This window comes from Cynoglossus semilaevis, chromosome 3 (genome assembly GCF_000523025.1).
Source record: "Cynoglossus semilaevis isolate Cse_v1.0 chromosome 3, Cse_v1.0, whole genome shotgun sequence".
Lineage (NCBI taxonomy): Eukaryota > Metazoa > Chordata > Actinopteri > Pleuronectiformes > Cynoglossidae > Cynoglossus > Cynoglossus semilaevis.
In genome coordinates, this window is record NC_024309.1 from 5,303,434 (window position 1) to 5,326,117 (window position 22,684).

Consider the following 22,684-nt stretch of genomic DNA (forward strand, 5'->3'; position numbering starts at 1 on the left):
GCTCCCAGGACAAGTGCAGCCGGGGGCTTGTTGGAGAAGAGGACATTTCACTGGTTCCCTAATTGCTGTAAGTTCAATAAAGTGTCTAATTTTATTGGCTGAGTTTTTCAGCCTTAACTCCATTGAACTGTGCAAAATTCTAACACTTTGTTGCAACCTCTGTTTCCCCAACGTCTCAGGCAAAATCCTACACTTAAATAAACCTGGAGTTGAACGCCTTTGTCTGTATTAGGATAAAGGAGAGAATCTGTTCTCAGAACTCAGCAGAGGTTTAGGTCCAATGCTATTTCCAATTACATGTGCACTGGTCTCAATGTGAACCTCTGCCTGTGATATACGTATATGACACATATCATATACTGTATTGCTGATTTGTAATTGGACAAATGTAAATCCTTGATTTCTGCAGTTTCTGATGCATTAGTCGTATCTTGTACAAACTAAAAACAACAAATAAAAAAACTCCAGCATGTTCAGTGTTTTCCTGCAAGTTGAGATATAAACAAAAGCAATTGCAAACAAAAGCAAATATTTATGTTGTGCAATGTTTGTTTTTTTTCTTAACAGAACACACTCACAAACTTCAGTCATAAATGGGGTCGGGGTCTTTCTTTCCCACGTTCATTAAGGATCTTTTTTTTTTAAACTGCATTAATTGATTAAATAGACATAAAATCAGCTTTTGAAAAATGACTTCTATAAATAGACCCAACGTGCCAGTGAACACAATGACCCCCTTTTTTTTTGCATAAAAATGCAAATGTGGTCCTTTTCCCCCCGTCGTGTTCCTGTCCTCTACATGTCCTCATCTGTCCTCATTTCCCCTTCGTCAGTGTCTAACCAGTGACAGCAGTGTGTGTGTGTGTGTGTGTGTGTGTGTGTGTGTGTGTGTGTGTGCGTGAGCTGTGTTATTGTCAGGAGGGATTTCTCTGCTCCCTGACCGACTCTTTACTACATTATCCTGTGGCAGCTTCAGTCTGCTCTTCCCCTGTTGTGTTCGTCCTTTATCGATGTGTTGTGTTTGTCCTCTGTTCATATGGACCTGTGTATTTGTATCAAGCTAATGACCTCCGTCCAGTGGCTGCTCCCTGTAATCCGTCTAAAGCTGAGCACTTTATTCTTTAAACACTGGACAAACAGCGGGCTAATAATATTCAGCTGCCGTTTGTGCTGCCAACACATAGAAGTAGCCGTTGTTCTGTAGGCATATAGCTCTACTGCCCAAGTTCGTACTTGTATCAGTACTATATTAATACTACATGAAGTACACAACGGTGTGTAATTAGATATGCAGAGAAAAGCCTTCCAACTGTATAATAAAATGGTTGTAGAAGGTTCTCCATGAGATTAATTTGCAGTGGAAATAAGTGGAATAAAGACCCAACTTGCCAAGTTTGTAACATCATTAACTCTTTCTCTGCTGGATATTTTGCTAAACTAAAATTAGGCTGAAAGGACATTTAAAGTATCTGAGCACCACAACCTGTTGTGGCCTACAGGAAGTCATCAAGAATTGTACAAACATCCAAATGTATTACTAGTACAAAGTAACCGAGGACTTTTCCGTCCTCTGCCTCAGTGCATTTTGACTTTCTGACTTTGGTTTCATGTAACTTTTGGGTTTATTACTTCACATAGTTGCAGTTATGTTGTAATTATCCAGACTGAATAAAATGACAGAGGAACTTCACTATCAATTCTCCTCCATGCTGAGTGGCTGCAAAGCTTCATTTGTCTGCACGCTAACCCTGAAAATCCCTTGTGGTCCACGGGATTTTCAGTGGTTTAGGCTTAGAGCAGATTATCTCACTTTTCCACATTTTTAATAGCAACATCTTTCATGCCAATAGTTTACTGATGGTGTACTGGGTTTTAAATGTTCCTCAAATTTGAATAGCCACCGTTATTAGCACAGCAGTTATTGAATTTGCAATATTGTTTTAGTAATTATATTTATTCAAAAATGATTTGTTTATTTTTAAAAATAGATTTATAGTTTTTTTCTGATAGTTTGAAGTATCACCGTTGAGGATGTATTTAGAATAGCATAGAATAGAATCTATTGATCCCATACTGGGGAAATCCTTGTATTGCAGCAACGTGATACAAATACTTCATATTACACCAGTGACAGCTAAAAGTAATGAAATAAATAAATGCAAATGAATTCAGTTCCTGAGGCTTTTTGCCACCAATGCATGAATTCACCGGATGTGTCATCGTGCAGGTGGAAAAATAATATTAATGCAAAATGTGTCAGACTGTATGACATCACATGAAGTGTCTCAAACTCAGCCACTGGGAGTGAATCATATTCAGTGAATCGAATTCCTGTAGGGACAGAATTTGAAAAAAGCTAACGTCATTAAGTGGTAGTTTTGGTCATCTCTGGGGAATTCATTTTTTTAAGCATAGCAAAATAACTCCAAACCTAGTCTACTGAATCCCATAGACTAGGTTTGTGTTTATGTCAGGATCAGAGCCGACATACGGAAATGAGGAACATTTTTCAGCACCACCTACAGTACTGTGTCTGTGGCCTGGAGGAGGAAACTGTAGTACTCTGAGAGAACCCACAACCTGATAACATGCTGACTCCACTCTGAAGGGCCTGTGGTCAGAACCCAATTACTACGGCTGTGACGCACAAGTCCTACCCATCAGAACATTAGTCAATGACACGGCTCCATTTGCTGTGGACTTAACGTGATTTGAAGAATTATGATGTGGTGATTGAGAATCTGCACCAGAGTCTCTGAACAGACAGGGAGATGGTGCTTTCTATCTTTGAGCTGAATCTGGATGGTTTTGTTGTTGGTCATTGGTTGATGTCCTTTTACTGTCACTGACTGCAGGTCTCACAGTCTGTTGAAGCTGCTGCATTGGTAAAGCAGTCACAGTGTGAGCAGTTTGTTATCCCCTCCATCCTTGTTCTATCTAAAAGCCTCTGTCTCAATGTATAACTCATCGCCCAGTCTTCCATGAAGTGTCACAAGCACGCTCATCTGTAACACTCTGGACATTGAAGGTCTGAGGAACGGGCGTGTGGTGATAAAAAAAAAAAAAAAAAAAAGGAAATTGAGGAAAGGACTGAGATAGGAGAAAGTAACGGTGACAGACTAAGGCCAGGAAATAAAGAGCTGGTAGAAGGGAGAGACACGGCGGAGTAAATGTCCTGACCATTCCCTGCAGCTGTGCTGCGCCTAAATTTAGCTTTTCACTGATAAACGTAAGTGAAGTGAATGTGACAGAACATATCAGTAGGAGAGAAAAAAAAAGAAAAGAACCTCACTCTCTGAAGCTGCAGTCAGTGTTGAGGTTAAATGTGGCAGTTCCATCTTCAGCTGCCATGAAACACACGCTGTACACAGTACAAATATTTCATCCCTCAGAGGTCAGTTCATTTAATGACCCTTTGCTCTGCATGGGAGAAACTATGGCAGCTGCTGGATTATTGACATAGACAGATGCCATAGACTCTCTCATGAACTGTGATGGCATTAAATCCTTTATTAATAATAAATTACTTAATTCACTTAAGCTAATTAATTTACTTAATTAACAATATATTTTTTCCTTAATTTCCCAAAGGGATCTCCCGAGGGATTAAAAAAGTTATCTATCTATCTATCGAGTAAAAAATCTATCTATCTATCGACCGATCGATCGATTGATTGCTCAATCTATGGTTATAGTCACAGCAGGTCATAGAGTTGTAAAGAAGTGGTCATCTAATAAATTATCGTCAAAGAACAGTTTACACCCACCAATGTCTGAACAGACGACTTCTTTTCCAGACATCTGGAGCTTTGATTGATAATTAACCTTGATTTTTGCAGCAGCAAATACTGAATCTAAATGTTTTAAAAAGCTACGGAGGAACTCACAGTTAAAAAAAAAAACAAGATTATTTTCTTACGTTGGTAGGAAGTCAGTGAAAGCGTATTCACTTATTTGCATGCTTTCCACACATTCCATATTTTATTTAGACCTCATTTAGATGTGCAAATTGGTCCTTTGAAGTGCAGAGGGCAAATTGGTTGGAGGCTGAGGAGGGGAGAGTCTGATAAGGAGGGGCGGGGGTCCTGAAGCCCGTGAGCAAAGCTAAGGCTAAGTAAAGGAAAAAAGAGAAGAGATAAAGGAGAAAGGAATCCCTCCTCCTCCTCCTTCTGCTCCTCCTCTTCTTGTTCATCCTCCTCCTTGTATTCATGCAGCGCTCCATCAGGGAATCTCCTGTCCTTTCTGTGAAACTGCACATCCACAGGCCGTGCTGCAGCATTGGTTTAGGAGATTGTGCTTCTCTGCTCCATCTTCTTCCTCCTCTCTTCCCACCTGTCCTAAAGTCCACATTGACCTTTAATTGGAGAGTGAAAGTTTGGTGAATTTCTGCCTTTTTCTTGTTGTTGTTGTTTTGTGGGTTAAGCAGATATTGCAACAAAACCTTCCACGTCAATACACCATTCACCAACACGAGCCTTATTTTATTACACTGGCGGAGGGTTGTATTTTCTGTCTAACCACCTGGAGGTGGGGGGTACTTACCTTAAGTGACTTTTTGCAGCTTGGAGTATCTGCATAATAGACAGCAAATTGCTGCAGTGGCTTTGTTGGTGCACAGTGAAGAAACATGAGCACTGCAGAACTGTAAATGAACAGCGCCTTCTCTGCTTGATGGAGGAGTGTAGTTCTGGAAGCCTTTTAAAATGTATTTTAGGTAATTACATTTGTTTTAAAAAATGCCTTTTATCTTTTTTCTTTTATCGTTTTATTTGGTGGAACACTGGAGTCCGAAGTAGTGGAATTCTCACTTTGGACTCTGAATGACTTTAATGTGATTCCTGCTTTTTATTCTTCAGTCTTTTCTCCCTGCCTTAAATTTTGTCTCATTTTCTCTTCCCTCTTTGTTTTTTTCTCCATTTCGGGGGGAAATCTGAGTTCCCCCCAGCTATTGGTTATTACGACTGTAAATGCTTCCTCAAGTCATTGAGTATGACAGCCCCCACAAAGTAACTCTTTAATCCTAATTTAAAATGATGCAGTGTGTGCATATGTTTGGATCAGTCTTTTGTTTTCATTTCCTCCCATCAAATTAATTTAGACAGTGTTTAATAGAATACAGAGTAACAGAGGCAAATGTTGTTCTTCTTTAAAAAATATTTTATAAATATTATAAATATTTTCTGCCTCTGCTTTCTTCAACAGTTGAAGCATTGTTTCTATGAGATGAACCTGTATGGTCAGCAGCTTTGTGGAAACAGCCTGAAGTAGGACACTCTCTCTGTCCAAAATGTCCTGTCCTCAGCTCAGGACTACATTAGGACTACTTTTGGAACTCACTGATGCTTAACACAATTTGCCTTAGCATCAAGGAGTGGCTGTGCACTAGTTTCATACAGAGAGAGTGAAAACATTTGATGATCAATGGCAGGGACAAAAACATTGATCGCAATTTCTCTGTGAAAATATAACTCTGTACGACTTGAACTCATACACTGTAGGTCTGAGGATTTACTCTACCGTTTTTTTCTCTTTTGCGTTTTAACTGCATAAAGCTTCACTTCAGCATCATCATTTTCCTCGTTCCTGATTGGGTTCTGCCTCCCTGGTCTCGGTGGCATATAAAACTGTCCATGCTCCACCATTAGAGTGGCTGGGTTGACCCCGTGGCATAAAATTAAGAAGGTTAGGCCTGTTGAGCTGCCTGGCTGATACAGGCGGAGGGTAATAAATCCACAGAGAAAGAGGGAGGCAGGGATGAGTTGGGGGGAGGTTCAGAAGAAGGGAGGGGATGGATGTGGCAGTCTATGCTGCCTCAGGGACACTCAGAATCCCTTTATAAGCCTGGGTTATTTTCACCCTCTTACTTCAATAGCCCGTCTCCACACTGAGCCGCGGCATTAACATGCACCCACAATCCCTCACGGACTGTGTGCTGCTTCCCAGTTACCTCCTGCTGTAGTGGCACACTGTATGGGCATAGTTTTTAAATGTACATCTAACCCAGACATGTTTATAGTTAACAAAACCTCTGACAAATGAGTCTGTTACTGTACGCTTTTAACAAATATATTTCAGGCAGAAGCAGAAGAGAATTTAATCCAGTGATTAATCACTTATTGAACCCTGAGTCTCTACAGCAGCCGTGGTAATTGTCTGTATTTATGTAGCAATATTTTAAGCCTTGACGGCCACTCAGGGGCTACAGAGCTCAGCCTGGCCACTCGACCATTCAGATACAGTGAATCTGTTTGTGGAGACGTTTCTGTTTGACATCCTTTGCACCAATTCACAAAGTATTGACAGAGCTGCCTGGACTGGGTCTGACCCAGTGATTGTCTTTGGCACAAAGACCAGAGGAGGCAGTATCCTGCCAACGCAATGTCTATTTAGTCTGTCCAGGCTTGGCCACACCAACAACACGTCGTAGTGTCATTATTGGTACCCAGTTACCATGTTGACAATCAATTATTTTGATTCCACCCTATTTTGGCAGCAGCACTAATGGGCAAAAAACTGTATCCCACGACGCCAAAAAAGAAAATTCACAAAAAAAGTTTGTGTTCTTCCTTTGATTTAAAACGTTTTATCATGATTGTAATGTCGGTTCTGAAATAAAAAGGAAATTAGGTTAAATATTAAAGCACAGAAAGATCACAACAAAAAGATTTGGGTATGCATTGAAGTATTTTCAAATATACTTCAACTTTGAGCTTCTAGAGAACACCATAAATATATCATTTTCTTCGAGCACAAGGCAGGGTCACAGTAATTACTGGAACAAAAGCTGAAGGCCGTGGACAAACTCTGAACATTTAAACCATGGTGTTTGTTTAAGGTTGATAAGAGTAACCCCACGTCAGTTATAAACTTGTGTGAAATGTTATTAAATGCTTTTTAAATTAATGCTGTGGTTCCTTTTATTTCTAAGGCTGTGTTTGTTTCTGTGCATTGATCTGAAGGACTTTAGCAGGAAACAGTAAACAGGCTTAGTGAGAGATAAATCACACAACTGGCAGCAGATGCCTGCACAGTCATGCACTCATGCACACACACACACACACACACACACACACAAGTGAGTGTGTTAATGACGGCTGGTCATAATCCTCTAAGTGATCACTTTCTGCTTATGTCCATGCACCAAACAATTAGGACAAACCCTGAAATGAGGGGCGATCAATTGGAAAGAAACTCAAGCTGAATGTCATTCAGTTAATCACTATTAATATTGTTTCTGTAATAAATCGACATTAGCCTTGAAGAGTTGGGCTGAAGACAGAATTAATTTAACCACAGATCCAAGATGTAAACCCAAAGTGTATTCATCGTCAACTTCTTTATTTCATTTGGAAGAGTGTGTATTAATTAACATTCAGGTCATTGAAACACAGCAACTCGACTTCAGTGAAATTCTCAGTTTGGACTCTGAACTATTGTATGACTTTAATGTGATTCCTGCTTTTTATTCTTCAGTCTTTTCTCCCTGCCTTAAATTTTGTCTCATTTTCTCTTCCCTCTTTGTTTTTTTCTTTCTGCAGGGTTTTGAGAACACAGTCTCTCGAATGGTATTATAACAATGTGAAGAGTCGGTTCAAGAGGTTTGGCAGCGCCAAGGTTTTAAAAACTCTGTACAGAAAGCACATCATTGAGAGAGGTGCGCTCTCTGATCTCCCAGGTAATTTCATCCTCTTTTTCTACTTTTGTTTTAATCAGTGCACTTAACCTGTGAGTGTTCGCTGGTTTTTTTTCTGTGCATCAGCAGCAGCAGCCACCACACAAACCAAGGGACAGTTAGGTTGGTTTTTTTCTACTGATTATTCAGCAAACAATTTAAAGTAATCTTGTCAGTGGGTTCCCCAGCCAAATACCTACTGACAAGTTGACTTGATTGCTTATCTCTTGGCATTGTTAAATAATCAGTCACTTTGTTTCCCACGCTGTGTTTTGTGAAATTTTCTGCAGCTTACTTTTAAACTTACTTTTTTTACATATTCTGAACACACGCTCATTTCAGGGCCTAAGAACAAGTAATTTACTGTCTTTGCATTTAATGTGTACTCTGTTCTCAAATGTCACAAGAATACAAACTTTGTTCAGTAAAACCAAGATATAGATAGTCCTTAAAATGTCTAAATGCAACATAAACAAATGCCCAATAATAATCTGTCGTCACCGCTTCCTACTTTATGTTTATACTAGTGTTGGGCTTCAGACCAACTAGGCCAAAGCAGTCTCGCCAACAAACTGCCATTGTTATTCATATCAATGTAGTAGATAATGTAGTAAATAACATTTAAAACAGAAATGTTCTTCTCACCTTTAATCATTTTTACATCTCAATCGTAGCCGTTTTGGCTTCGTACTTGTACATGTGACATTAGCGGTGTGCTGACAGACCATGTGAGTGACCTGCCCCCTCCACACACTCTTGGCAGAGGCAGTACAGTGTCCTGTTGTGTAAATTATCCCTGTGCTGCACACCAACCTCCAGCTCCAGATAATATTGTTTTGACCCGACCGCAGCAGCAGCAGCATCAGTCTGCCATCGTAGATGAAGAGGGGAAGTCAGAAGGGAAGCTGGAGACTGTGATCAGAGGAGAGACTGAAAAACCTCCTTCTCTGTAAATATAGATTAATAGGGTTACCTGAATTCCACTACACTGAAAATGTATCTTGATATACTGGAATAACCGCTAAATAGTCGGAGGAGAGGAGGAGCGCGTTGGCTGTGTTATATAATTTCTGTTAATTATTTTTAGAATCATTAAAAGCCAACATTCAGGTCAAGGTCTCCGTAAACCTGAATCGAAGCATCATTTGGTCTTTCTTTATATTTAAAACTTGGATATTATTCAATAATTTTTAATTATTTTTCTTGGCATTTTGGTGTGTGTTCCGTTCCTGTTATGTTTGTTCGCTCTTTAATGTTTTCTAACCACTGTCTGGGAGGAGACAGGTTTACATTTGACTTACAGTTATTGATAACACACCAAGCAACAAGTAAAGCAGGGACCTAAATATTTCAGGGAAAACCCACAACAGTCCTGCTAGATATCAAGTGTGACTTTACCAGTGCTTCAGTGCAGATGAGTTTCCACTAAGAGAATTTTCCTTGTAAGATGTGTTTATTTTGATTTGTGTGCATGTTGTAACACAGTTACAGCGTCAGGATGTTTTTTTTCCTTTGGAAAACCTCACATTTATTGTCTTTGGATACAGTTTGTCTTTGATCTGTCACATATTTGGTTTGAATGATGTATTAGACAATTTAAAGTGAAATGCAAATATAGGCTGAGAAAAAACAATTCTACTGCTGGCAGTTGCAGTTTAATTGTGCTATATATTTTGTATATATATATATATATTTCTTTATATTGACACATTTTTTTCACAATATTGCACTTTCACCTTATCAAGTATTTCCAATGAAGAGAGATTTATTATGTTCTCCAGGAACTCCCTGAGTCTCTTGATATGCATCCGTCGTCTTCATTCATTTACAGAACGAACCACAGAAATGTGAACTACTCACATAAACCACTCCCCATAAATGTGAAATACAGGCTCTCGTTATACACACACAGTTGTAAAGAACGTTTATGTTTTTATTTATCACAGAGGTGGGGGCGGAGGGGGGTCACTGAAATCAACTCTATACGAGTGTGAAACGGCAACATGACGGTGGAAGATGTGACCGCTTTACATCTGTCCTGTCCCCTGAGGGAAAGTGTGACCTTTGGTCGACAGGACGACAATTTTCTTCATGTCCGTCATCTTTAGTGGAGAAGATAAATGTTTTTCGTGTCTCCTGTAACAAACACCATTCCTGGGAGAAAAGGAAGTGAGTGTGTTGCTGTTTGTGATCGATGTGGACCCCGGAGAGTTTGCAGATTAAACATGGATGAAGCGTCAGTGACTGTGTCCTGTAAAAGCAGGGCACAGTGAACAAATATTTATCAGTAAAAGGAGGATATGTTTTCTGTGTTTCTTCATTAACATTATGATTGAACCCATTTTTTTATAGCGACAGATTATCATGAGCAAATCTCCAGATGCTGAGGACAGATGCAGTACATTAGTATGCACTGACTTTGCAAAGCATAAAACAACAGTTCTGCTGCAGTTCTATTTACCCATGAATTATAACAATGGTGACACTGTGTTTTTCTGCACTCAATGTTGTAGCGATAAACCCTCCTTACACAAGGAGCACATGAGGCGAAACAAGTACATTATTAAATGTGACAGGAAATACTGGCCAATGAAACACAGACTAAAAAACAATCCTTTCAGAAAGAATAATAAGACAGAATGTCAGAAATACAAGCTCCCTTTTTTAGCCACATGTAAACAACGACTTTAGAGATTTTTGAAAGAAATATTTACATCTGTGGGGAATGTAAGGCAGCGGATGAAAGAGAACCAGAATGGAAACGGAGATCTGCATGAGAGACACGAGGAATGAAGGTCAGCTGGAATAACACCGACTACATGTGGGTGACTGTGAGTCATGCAGGTGGAAAGGTCGAGCGGTGGATGAGTTTACACACCTGTGGTCAGGCACCGAAAAAACAAAAATGGGAGAGAAAAGGTCAGACAGGGAGGAATGGGTGGAGGTGTGTGTCAGGGATGATGGTGTGACAGAAGAAGAGTGGGAAGAGTGACAAGGAATGTTTACTTGTGGTAGTGACACCTGCATGTGTTGTTTGGAGACAGTGGCACAGTTTGACAGACAGGAAGCTGAGCTGTGGCGTTGGTAAAGTGGAAGATCCTGAGATTTTCACCAGGAGTGACCAGGATGGACAGGATTAGGAATGAGCATGAGTGGGACAGAATGTGAAGTTGGTCCATTTGCAGAATCCATCCCTGCAATTATTGCTACAAATTTACATACATATATATACAAACCTCTGCCTGTTGGCCTGTTTAGTTGAACACAACTCTAGTATAGTCGCAGGAATTGAAGAAAAACACAAGGAAGATCTTCTGCGGCAGCTCTGAGTCACTTGCTATAGCCATCTGCTGCCACCCTTATGAAATATTTTAATTGTCATTGTCGCAGAGATGAACAGAGACAAAGTATTTGCAGTAGATTTTCAGACCAATGTAGAACAATTACATCTGATTATCTCTCAGAGCTCGCTAGTGTGCTGTGGCATAGTGGTTGGAAATCACTGGTGTTTTTTTGTTTTTTTTCTAATGTCATCTAGTGCCAATCCATTGTAATGACTTTTAAAAAGGTTTCTTCCTCACTGTGACCATCAAACACAATATTCCCCAGACAACATCAAAAGACAGAGTGCAGAAAATGTGTGAAGCATTTGAAAAGCTTTTTTAAGGACGGTTATTTTATCATCATTGCGACACAGGAACAGCTTTTGTCATTGTGACATTTATGCTGCTAGATAAAAACATAGCCACCCAAAAGATATGAAAGTAAATGTTTCTGTGACTGGAACAGCAAACTGAAGCAGGCATTCCCTTATAAAACTGAGTTTTCCAGTTACCATTTGTTGGGTACAAATGTGTGAAATGATAAACATGATTTAGTTACTGCTGTACGTCAGTTTACGCCAGAACAATGCAAATACTGACCTTCATTTCTGAAGGTGCGGAAACCATTGAATACATGTGACCTTTCATGGATTTGCTTCTATTGCACCAACCTCCCTAGTTAATGCCCCAGCACTTTCACAGCCAGGGGGTGCACTGTCACCTCTGGGATCACTGATGGTGCCTGTGCTATTTGAGCTGTGAGCTAAAAGGTGACTGGGTACGTTGCTGCGTCTGGAGGGTTTGGAGGGCAGAATGTTAAATTGGTGTCCCAGAGCAGCAGCGAAGGCTGTCAGCAGGTAAATGAAGTGACCTCGGTGCTTGAACCGTCTTGTTGTGGAGAACACGGACGACTCTGCTCCTCTGTTGGACACCGACAACGTCGCTTGAATTGCATGTGCACATGTTTGAGGACAAATGTGTGTGTGTGTGATCAGGAGAGTGTAGGACAAAGTCCAGCAGCAGTTCCTGTCATTGACGTCACAGTTCCCAGGGACAGTCGTTCCAGGCTGAATTTTACTGTGTGAAGTAATTATTACTTTTTTTTCCAAAGGACTCAATTTTGAGAAGATTAAAAGGCTACATGTGCTTTCACCGCAGTAAGAAATTACATGGGGGATTATGCAAATGAGTGTTACTAAGTTCCGGTCTCAAGGTCTCGCTCGATGTCCTCTTTTCTAAAAATGTGCGAAATTGCCTGGAATTACTCATAAGTCCAGTATTAAAAAGGGTTGTTTGATAACGCAGTGAACTCTCAAATCTTTGGGTAGAAAGTTTTCACATTTTCACATTTATTCTTCATCCTCATCTCACTAGAACGATTTTGAGGCTAAAACAAAAACAGAGTACTTTCGTCAAGGTACTCTTGTGTCTGTATTATAAAGAAAAAAGTGTGTATTCATTATTTCCCACATTATCATCAACATTTAGATCTGTCAAACTCATTTTGGTTCAAGGGCCACATGCAGCCTGATTAGATGTTAAGTGGGCTGGACCAGTATCACATAATTAGTTATAAATACCAATAGGTCCATGTTTTTCCCTTTCCTTTTTTCATGCAAAAATGTACAACTATATTAGAAAATATTAATATTTAATGAAATATCTTTTTTTATCAAAACATCGTAAACATACACGTGCTTTTTTTTTTTTTACAAAATGTATCAGGCCGGTCAGATTGAGCCTAGTAGTGGGCCGTTTAGACATATCTCAAGTCCCAGCAGCAGGGGTAGAAGGAGGGGAAAGTAAAGTCCAGACGGTTTCTTTGTGATTACAATCAAGCATCTGGCAGTTTCAGAAACAACGGCTGAAGCAAAACATTTACATCACAACAAGCTGTGGGAAAGGTAATCAAACCAACCCTCGATGCACTTGTCTCTGTACATAGTGGGATGAACATTTTACTCCATGTGTGTCTGGTGGTCTGGACCCAACAAACAGCAGACCTTAAAAACATAAAGAACTGCTTGTATTCTGTGTGAAGGTTTGACCTTAAGCCCCGGGGCTTACATTTAAAATGCGGAAGAAGAAACACTAATTAGCACAAGTTTTCCGTACTTTACTGCACCAATCATTATGTTTCGGCTTATGTTTCCTCCGGGCCACCGTAGCTACTTTAAAGTCATACCTGAGCTTATCTCTCAGCAGCAGGAACCTGCTGAAATAGACCAAGAACAGATTCTGCAAAATGTGGGATTTTGTTCAGAGTGCGAGACATAAATCCATATAAGAATTTTATTAGCATATTATCTGGCACTTTTGACACTGGCTTACATCAGCATTCATCTGCCGTCTCTTGTTTGATGTCCTGTTTTGTTACATCAATCTAGGAACTGAAGCTTAACTATTAAGTTATTGCACCCCAAAGCAATTAGTCCGTAATAGAAAATGATAAATTACTGAATATTACAGGCGGGAAATGATAAACGTGCAGTTAGAAGTAGATAGAGATCCTCGGATACTCCAGTCTAAAATCATCATGTTAGATTGAACAGTATCTGCTAAGAACTGTCTAGAACAGGAGGAGGTGTAATTGAAAATGAGTAGGGGGTCACAGCTGCCACTGCCACCCATTCTTAAATGACGTTATCTGTTGTTAATAATAGCACTTATAAAAACTGTTTAAAATAAATCTTACCTATTACCTATTTATACTGTCATCTGGGAAAGCCTCGAAAATTGGTGTTTTCAAAGGCCAAATGTGGGGCGTTGCAGAACGTAAGTGGCCCCCAAACTAGGAATTTGATGGTGGATGACTATATATTCCTAGAATAAGTAACCTTTTACATCCTTAAAATGTATTTGGCTGTACTTCCACGCTGTCCCAGTGGCCAGCAGCCAAGAATGTTGAATTTCTTGGCATGATTTTCATGCAGACCAGAAGAAGGAGGAAAATGACTTGGCAAGTAGACAGAAGTTGATGACTTGACAAGCCACAGAATGCATTGTTCAATTGAATGTATCTTCAAATGACTTCTCTGTGAAACAGAACAAATGTGATAATGATCAAGGCACATAATATGGGCAAGGTACTTAACCCTTCGTTCTATCTCAAAGGCTCCACGGCAGTTGCTTCCAAACAAAACGAAACACACAAAATAAATGCAATTTTTGATCTGCTATTACTTATTGGTTCAAAGATTAGAGTTTTGTTTTTCTGTATTTATAACAATGCATTCATAACCACTAGTCTAAACAAAACAATACCTCTGTCATTTGACCGTCTGCATGTTTGTGTGACATTCGTCCTTTTGTGTCCAGAGCTGTTGCTGGTGATTTTCTCATCTATGGTATCTTTCCGCTCCGCCAGCAGCTATATTTCAGCTCTCGCCAAGTGAGAGATGAAAAGTTGGATTCTCCAAAAGAGGAACAACTTTGTGAGGGTGAGATTAGCAGAGCATGGAATTTGTTGGAGACCTGTTGTACCGTGCTATGACTGGTCGAATTGAGCTCATAAAATGGACCAGATATATAATGCACACTCCTCAAATTGGACTCTAGGGCTGTCACTTTTTCAGCCAAAGTTTATAAATCTGACCGACAACTGGAATCAAAGTTTACATTTTATAGGTTACATCTTTTTCTAAAACTCGCTGCACAATGTCAGCAGTAGTTACCAAGTGCTCCAGGAGAGGGCGATCTAAAAGTGATGCCATCTTCATCAAGGCACCTGAAGTTTATATTGTGACAACTGTGACAGACAAATATGACTGGTGAATATAATGGTTGTTTGATCTTTGGCTTTATATTAGAATATTGATCATGTTCCATAAAATGTCAGACTTCTGAAGAAGAGGTTTGCTGTAACTCTGAAGGTCTGAGTATTACACTGCATGTACATGTACTTCTCAGTGTTACACTGAATCCTTCAGCTTCTCAGGATCTCAGTTAGTATCTTTCCTGAGTCTTGAATATTCTATGGGTTTGTTAGTGGTTTTGGGCAATGATCAAATCCCTAATGACTTAGAGCTGCAGTAACTAAAGCCTGGAGTTCTCTCTCCATCACACACTGCCTTTTTTTCTGGGTGATTTTAGTTTAATACTGATGAGAAATCAAAATTGAAGACTTGAGTCTTCTATACAAAAAAAAAAAAACCCAAAATGTGACAACTGGTAATTTTGGTCTAAGTGAAGCAAACAAATATTTTACATGTCCCACCATTTATTTCAACATCCCCATTTCTGTCAAAAAAAAGGGAAAGAAAATTCAATCTTCTTCGATCTTTTGTTTTGCCAGAGTTTGTGTTTTTTTCAAGCTTTAATTTCCTCAAACCCTCTGGGGAACGTTTTAGTTTATTGTGTTATTTGCAAAATGCATGTTTTTACACTTGACTGAGATTCCAATTTTGCAGCCAATAGCAACATTGTGGTGTGGAGAATTGTTCTGCTCTGTTTCAGTTTGCTATGGCAGAAATCACCGAGTGGCTGCTCCTCGCACCAGTCAGCTCTCTCTGTCTCTGTGTGTTTGGTCAGAGACTCCATCCTGTCCTACAGGAGCAGCAACTGGACACTGTTGAGTAGATTAACGTGGAGACAAGGAGACGGGCCAGGGATGGAAGTGACCGAGTTCGGTTGCGCTTCTGCTCTGACAGAGGCACTGGTCCGAGACCTTGGAGAGGGCTGGGTTCTGTTTTGACTCTGGTTCCTGAATGGCAATGAGCTGTAGCTAGAGCAGAGGTGGAAATTGAGACAAGGTGCCCTTGTGTCTTGTCTGCTTCCATGTTTGGGAATGATGTTTGGATAAAATAAAAAAAAACAGGAACAGGGTCAGTCAGAGGGCTGAGTGGACTTGTTTCTCTTTCCCCTTTTTTTCAATATCCTACCTCAGCACTTTGACAACTCTCTCTCCTGTAGTTCTCATGTTTGTATTCTTATTAGGCTGCTTCCCTATGTCCAATCACTTACATTTTTACAGCTGGACTGATGACATGGCCACAATAAATGTGGCACCATGGGAGAGATATAGTACAAGAGTTAATGAGCCTCTGAGGGGAAATGTGTTTTTTAAGGTAAAGATGTAACCACTGCAGCGTCTGTGGTCTGTGCTGCCTGCTGTCCAGGAATTATAGTCACTCAATTTCCATTTCAACTCATAGGAATGTCTTTGCTCTCCATTAAGACATGAGAGCTGGTTCAAAAAATATATGTTTTTTAGAGCCTGAGCCCAAAGGAAAAGGTTTCCTTTATTTTAATCATATTCCAAAAAAAAAAAAGCTGGACTCTACATCCATGTCATGTGCTGCCATAAAAGTCAATCACAACACAATGGTGAGACATTTGGTCTCAAAGGTCTGATGTCTCAGCATATGAGCTGAGATGTTACAGCATCTTTTTTTTAGTTTAAGTGATTTAAAATTCTTACCCTTAGAGAAGACAATTTAGATTGCTGTAGATATATTGTAGATATATTTTTTACAATTTATTACCTTTACATTCCCACTTTTTATATCATTTTTTAAGATCAGCATTAAATATATATGTAACTGATATAGTGCAAGTGCTGCAGGTTAAAGCCAATGTCTCTGTCACAAAGTACTTGATACAGAGTAAAAACCTGTTTTGTTTTGTTACTTTTTTTCCAGAAAGCAGTGTTCACGAAGGAAGCATCTGCAACGACAACGATGGCAGCATCTGTGGCAGTGACTCCGCCTTCTACAGACAGAGTGAAGGTGAGAGAAGGCCAACATTTTCACATAAAATAATTATTAACTAATATGATAAACATAGCAAATGTTACATCGGTACTAGTCAAAGATGAAGACAAGCATGTCAAAAAGCTAGGGATTTGACTCAAATGTAGCAAATACAGCTAATCGTTAAGGGTTCGTCATAGAATGAAAAGTTACTAAATGCCAGCTTTAGAATCAGAAACTTGAGAAATCTAAAAATTTAATCTATCTCAGAAATACCCCACCCAGATTTATTAAATCAAATGAACCCCAAAATGCCTAAATGTCAGACCTAAAATATGAAAATTAGTAAATAAACCCCTGAATAAACAGCAACTAAATGCTATCAACCCATATTTAATTAGAGACTAAACTATACATTTAAAATAAATAAATAAACAAATACATAATATAAATAATATAAATAAATATAAATAAATAAATATATATTTTTTTTATCAATTTCCATCTATTCTGGGTGTTTTTTTAAAGGTTGATGGACTAAACTATACATTTAAAATACATAAATAAATAAATACATAAACAAGTAAATAAACAAGTAAATAAACAAACAAAAAAGTAAATAAATAAACAAACAAATAAACAAATAAATAATATATATAAATATGAATAAATAAATGTTTTTATCAATTTCCATCTATTCTGGGTGTTTTTTTTAAAGGTTGATGGTTTAGGGTTATTAGCCATTATGTGTTACTTCGGCAAATAGACATCATTCCATTAAGAGTGTGGGTGGAGAATCTCATCAGTGCTTCCCAACACTAAAGTAAATTACACACCTCCAGGGACAGCCTTTAACATTAAGGTGCAAAAATACACAAAACCATAAAAGCTCAGATGCACACAGACACACACACAGACACACACCTACTCATATCCTCCTACAATAGAGGGGCATTGTTTTGACACAAACAGTTCCATTAATGTGCCGGTAAATATGAGCTGTTTGTGCAGAGATCAACATCTGCCATTTTGATAATCGCAGCCTCCACAGAGGACCAACAACAAATTGTGTTTTCATCAGCTAGCTGTGTTTACATGAAACCTTTGTCCTTTAACTAATGGAGCCAGAGAAAAAAGATCATTTAAACCTGGTGCAGGTCAAGGCTGTCATTTTCAGAGGAGGGAATAGAAGATTGAATTGTGCGAGAGAATGGTCCCGCAGTTGACTGCTTCATATCAAGTGCAACAATCTACTTATATTACCTTAAGTCAGCTGAAATTTTTTTCTTTTAACAGTTTTGTCCCATTTTTTTGTCATTATAAAGCACATTTAGCAACTGTAAAATAAAGAGAAGCTTACCTTCCGTAACATTTACAGTATATACTTTACCTGATATACTGCAATTGAGAAAATGTTTATGTCCCTTGATTTATCGGAGACGGAGTGCTGAAAATGACTTACAGCATGTTAGGGGGATAAAGGATATAGAGATGATCGTTGTTGTAAATTGAAATTGGAGGACAGATGGAGGACATAGACTATAGTGAATCATGTAGAGCATGAAAATGACAGTGAGAAGATAAGGACAGATGTGATAAAAAATTACTGACTGAAAGAACAAACAGGAGTGATGTAGGGGGCAGTAGTAACTATATGAAGGTTGTTTGCAATATTCAGATTTGTTTTTATTTGTTTTGGTCAATATTCTGTCATTGTTTCTGATTCTAAAAAGCCAAGGATGATGAGCTGCTGAAAAGTTGAAGGTGCTGAGATGTTCATTGGGAGTGGACCAGCATGGACTGGACTAGAAATAAGCAGATCAGGTGGGACAGCTAAGAGATGATTAGTGAAAATGGATGAAGGGATGTTGGAGACAATGTTGCCAGACAACAGGAAATGAAAATGAGAAGATTAATGGATGTTTATAACAAGAACACGATTTGTGGAGACAATATTGGATCTAAGACAATCTGAAATAACTGAGGACATTTACACTAACAGATACAGCTCTAAGCCTCACATCAGTTTTATGTGGTCATTAACTATGCCGTAAGCCATGCTTCACATTCTGATCGGTCCACATTTATGCTGTTACGGTCGCATATTCACTCCTTTTGTCGCTGCCATGAGTAGATTCCATCAAGCCAAACTTCAATCATGTTCAATTCATCCTGGGGGAAACATATTGTGAATTGGCAGAACATGCACGTTGATGAACTCGTCAACTCACATCTATGAAAGTGTCCTTATGGCATCAGAGGAAAAGTCTGGGATCGTTAGAAATGAGTGATCTGCAGTCATCCTCGGGGTACAATGAAAATCTCTGTAAACTTTACTCGGAATGTGTCCAATGACTGTTAAAAAAAAAGGATTGGCCCACAGCAGCGATTTACTCCCATTTGGCAATATATACAGTCATATATTGCCAAATGGATTAAATGAAGCCTGTTGTCGTGTCTAGGAAAGTGTGCGTATGTGTGTGAGTGTGTGCATATGTCACAAATCTGTGGTGTGTGTGTGTTTGTGACAGGACACAGTATGGCAGAGACTCTCACAGTGGCCCTGCGTGTTGCTGAAGAGGCTATAGAGGAGGCCATCGCTAAAGCAGAGGAGTTCAGTGACAGCTTGGTGAGAATTCTTCTTTTTTGTCTAATCTGTCTTCATTCTCGGCCCCTCCCCAACCCTTTGTTTTTAATTTGTTTTCCTCCTTTTTTACACTGTGTTGTTAATGTCCAGTTGTATGCAGTTATGTTGATTATTTTGAATTGTATCTGTGTGTTTGTGTGTCTAGGAGAAGCAGAATGAAGCACGGTACTTGCGGGACCACAAAGAAGAACTCATAGAAGAACTTGCTACGACTATTGTCCAAAAAGTAGGTTGATAATTGTGACTATACTCAAGTCGAGTCTTTAGCTTTATTAAGGCACCTTACATCCTAGGTAAGTTAAATTTGTAACCCTAGGTATTTAAAAACAGCACCAAAACAAATAATTAAAAAAAAAACAGTTTTTAAAATAAATAATCGTTTAAATTATTTTATTCAAACCATTTTTAGTCAGAAAGCTGCTACTAGACATCAAAACACATATACTGCACATTCCACTTTCAACATCAGTGTCTGAGAAAATATTATTTAAACATTATTGGTGATTTGATTCATTAATAAAAATGTATTGATCTACCAAAAAGATGTGCCTGTGGCTTAATTTTATGCAGAAATCTGACTAAACACTGTATTAACAAGTTTAGAATTTCTACACTGTGTCTTGAAGTTGTGGATTTAACCTCAAGTTTTTCATCACGTGAAATAATGTTGCCTCAATATAAACATCATCGCTGTGTCACTTTAATGTCTCTGTCTTTGTCAGATCATTCAGCGGAGGAAACATTCGGAGATGCAAACAGAGTACGACTTTGCCTGGCCTCAACCTCAGTCTCTGATCCAGACCAGTGAACTCCCCTCACCTTCACAGCCCCATACTTCTTCTCAAGCCCCACAGGATCCCCTCAAAACCTCCTACTCCCTCTGGGTCAGTCCGCGTACTTTCACTCCGACTGATACGAGTCTGACACTAAATCTTACAACACACAATAACTGTCGACCAAACAAAATGAGGTCAAAACCAAACCTCTGTTAGTGGGTGCAAACTGCTGATGCCTGACCCTGAAAGGATTGGGTCTTTGATTGTGCAGCGTTTGTTTAAAGAAGGGTGGTTTGGTTTATTTTTCAAGCCTACACACTCTACATTCCTAACCTCCGTTTCACAGCACTGACATATAATGTTCCTCTGTCTTTGCGTATGTGTGTGTGTGTTTTGGTGTGTTTCCTCTGGGAAGATCAACCTTTTTCTTCATGTGTTTGCCAGGTTTGCAGAACACAGGAATCTTGTGGTCACCAGGAAATGACTTTTACTTATAAGAAGCAGCAGCCACATGTGTCGATGTGAGCCCACCTAATTATACGCTGGCCTCTTAATTGGCCCAGATGCTGTGGAGGTTTTATTGACAGCTAGGCTCATACGTCTGTCTGACTTGTAATTAGTCTTTGAGTGCAGCTGTAATGCTTCCTGGATTACGGTTCATTATTATCTTGTTGTTGCGCAGTTATGGAGATACATGAGGCAGTAAAGTAGACTGGTGGTTATGCAGCTAATAAAATGTTTCCACTGATTTAAACGTCACTTTAATGTAATATACTTTTCTGTCTTCTGCCTCTAGATGTCACTCTAACACCGGGTCGTCCAATTAATGCAAATCTAAAGCCATGTGACAAGAAATGTTAGCTGTGTTTGGTACTAAGCCAGGCTGTTAAGTGATTCTAGTCATGTTCTAAAAAACTTAATTTAATCTCAGGATCTCATCATTACCTGAATTTTAAAATATTGTATATAAATATAAAATAATATAAAATATTGTAAATATTGCACATCCACACACCAGTCCATGCATCTGTGTTGTTAGGACTTTGCAGTAACATCTCCAAATTTCAGAAATGGAAACTAAACACAGCCTTATCTCTCATTTGATTAGTGACTTAATAAGTTTAAAATGCACATTAACTAACTTCATTTAGAGCGTCAGTAAACAAAAATGATGTGGCTTTAAGTGGACCAATCACCAACAACTTGAAATTTATTAAAACGTATAAATGTGCAGAACCTGCTCGGTGGCTTATTTAGTTGTAGTCTACTGCCATCTGCTGGTAAAACTTAAAACTCTTCTGTGTTTTTATCATCAGTAAACCTCACTTTCTTCAGCACTGTGAAGTTAACCTGTCAGCAGCTGAGTCTGCATTTAAACTGTCTGTTTTTGTGTGTCTTTGTGTGTGTAGAGGTCACGCTCAGCATTTTCCCTCACTAGTGACGATTCCCCAGAGAAGGGTCCAGAGGAGGCGGGTGCAGGAGCAGGTGGAGACCTGCAGGAGTATTCGTCTCTGAAAAGGGAGGCTAAGGCCACGTCTCTGCCCAGCTGGAAGAGTGTCGATCGGCTGGACAACTCCAGTAAATACCACGGAGACTGTATTTAGGTTCTCATTTGATTTGTCCTGCTGCCGCAGACTGTCTGACTTTCAACTCTTCTTTGTACATAATCTTCCTCCAAAAGGTACATTTGGAAATCCATCAATCTGTTCCGTTCTTGTTTCAGGTGCGTCTTCGGTGCTTCAGAGTCCAGACGGTAACTGGATCGCTCTGCAAAGTTCTCAGTTGTCCCGGCCCAGTCTGCTGACAAAGAGAAAGAGTCTGGTGTTCAGTGTGTTGGAGAAGGAGTCAGGTGTGGTTTCGGCGTACGACGAGATGGGCTCTGACTCCGAGGAGGACGACCAGGGCGGCTGGGGCACGGCGTTGAGACAGTTCAGGCGCAAACTGTCTGACGAAACTTATTACACAGACTCACAGCACGACCCGGAGTGGACGTACACTCAGCACCTCCCTATTACCTCACCATCCTCTGGACAGTACACCAACACTGAGACTCTGAACTCAGACTCAGAAGCTTCATCTGTGCCACCGATGTATCCTCGTAAACCACCTCATAACGTGTTCAGGAAGAAAGGACTATCTGATACTCACCTGCATCCTCATCACCAGCCTCTGTACCACCAACACCTGCACCAGAACTTCTCACCATCACCTCTGCATTCAGAGACACTGGATGTGAACTTTAACCCAAAGGTGATTTAAGTTTCTAAGGATTGCTTTTTAGCAGGATCTTGCCTTCTGTGGATGTACACAGAATATGTAAATAACATAATATGCACTTAGTAACATCTAACCTCTTAATTTATGCCGCTGTTCTCAGGTGATGGCGGACAGCAGTGAGGCCGAGGAGAGGCAGAGCGACCCCATCAAGAGGTCACGACGACGCCGGAAGAGCAAAAGAGAATCCTCAACAGAGCAAAGCAAGTGTGGAGGCCAGGGCAGCACACAGTCTCTCTACCCCTTAGCACAGGCAAGTTATCGCAAAGACAACTTGTTATTGAATGATCTCTAGACAGAAA

The 22,684-nt window shown here is 39.6% G+C and overlaps 1 protein-coding gene across 7 annotated transcripts in view; it reads left to right on the top strand.

The window, feature by feature from the left end:
• The window catches only part of myripb (myosin VIIA and Rab interacting protein b), a 115,731-nt gene that overhangs the window by 83,692 nt on the left and 9,355 nt on the right, over positions 1 to 22,684 (top strand). For all 7 annotated transcript variants that reach the window (XM_025054326.1, XM_025054328.1, XM_008307564.3 and 4 more), the window contains 8 exons: positions 7,539 to 7,675; positions 16,635 to 16,721; positions 19,217 to 19,314; positions 19,478 to 19,558; positions 20,055 to 20,216; positions 21,518 to 21,686; positions 21,832 to 22,358; positions 22,486 to 22,635. In XM_025054326.1, the coding sequence (XP_024910094.1) occupies positions 7,539 to 7,675; positions 16,635 to 16,721; positions 19,217 to 19,314; positions 19,478 to 19,558; positions 20,055 to 20,216; positions 21,518 to 21,686; positions 21,832 to 22,358; positions 22,486 to 22,635 (1,411 nt within the window). The remainder of the gene's footprint in view (positions 1 to 7,538; positions 7,676 to 16,634; positions 16,722 to 19,216; positions 19,315 to 19,477; positions 19,559 to 20,054; positions 20,217 to 21,517; positions 21,687 to 21,831; positions 22,359 to 22,485; positions 22,636 to 22,684) is intronic.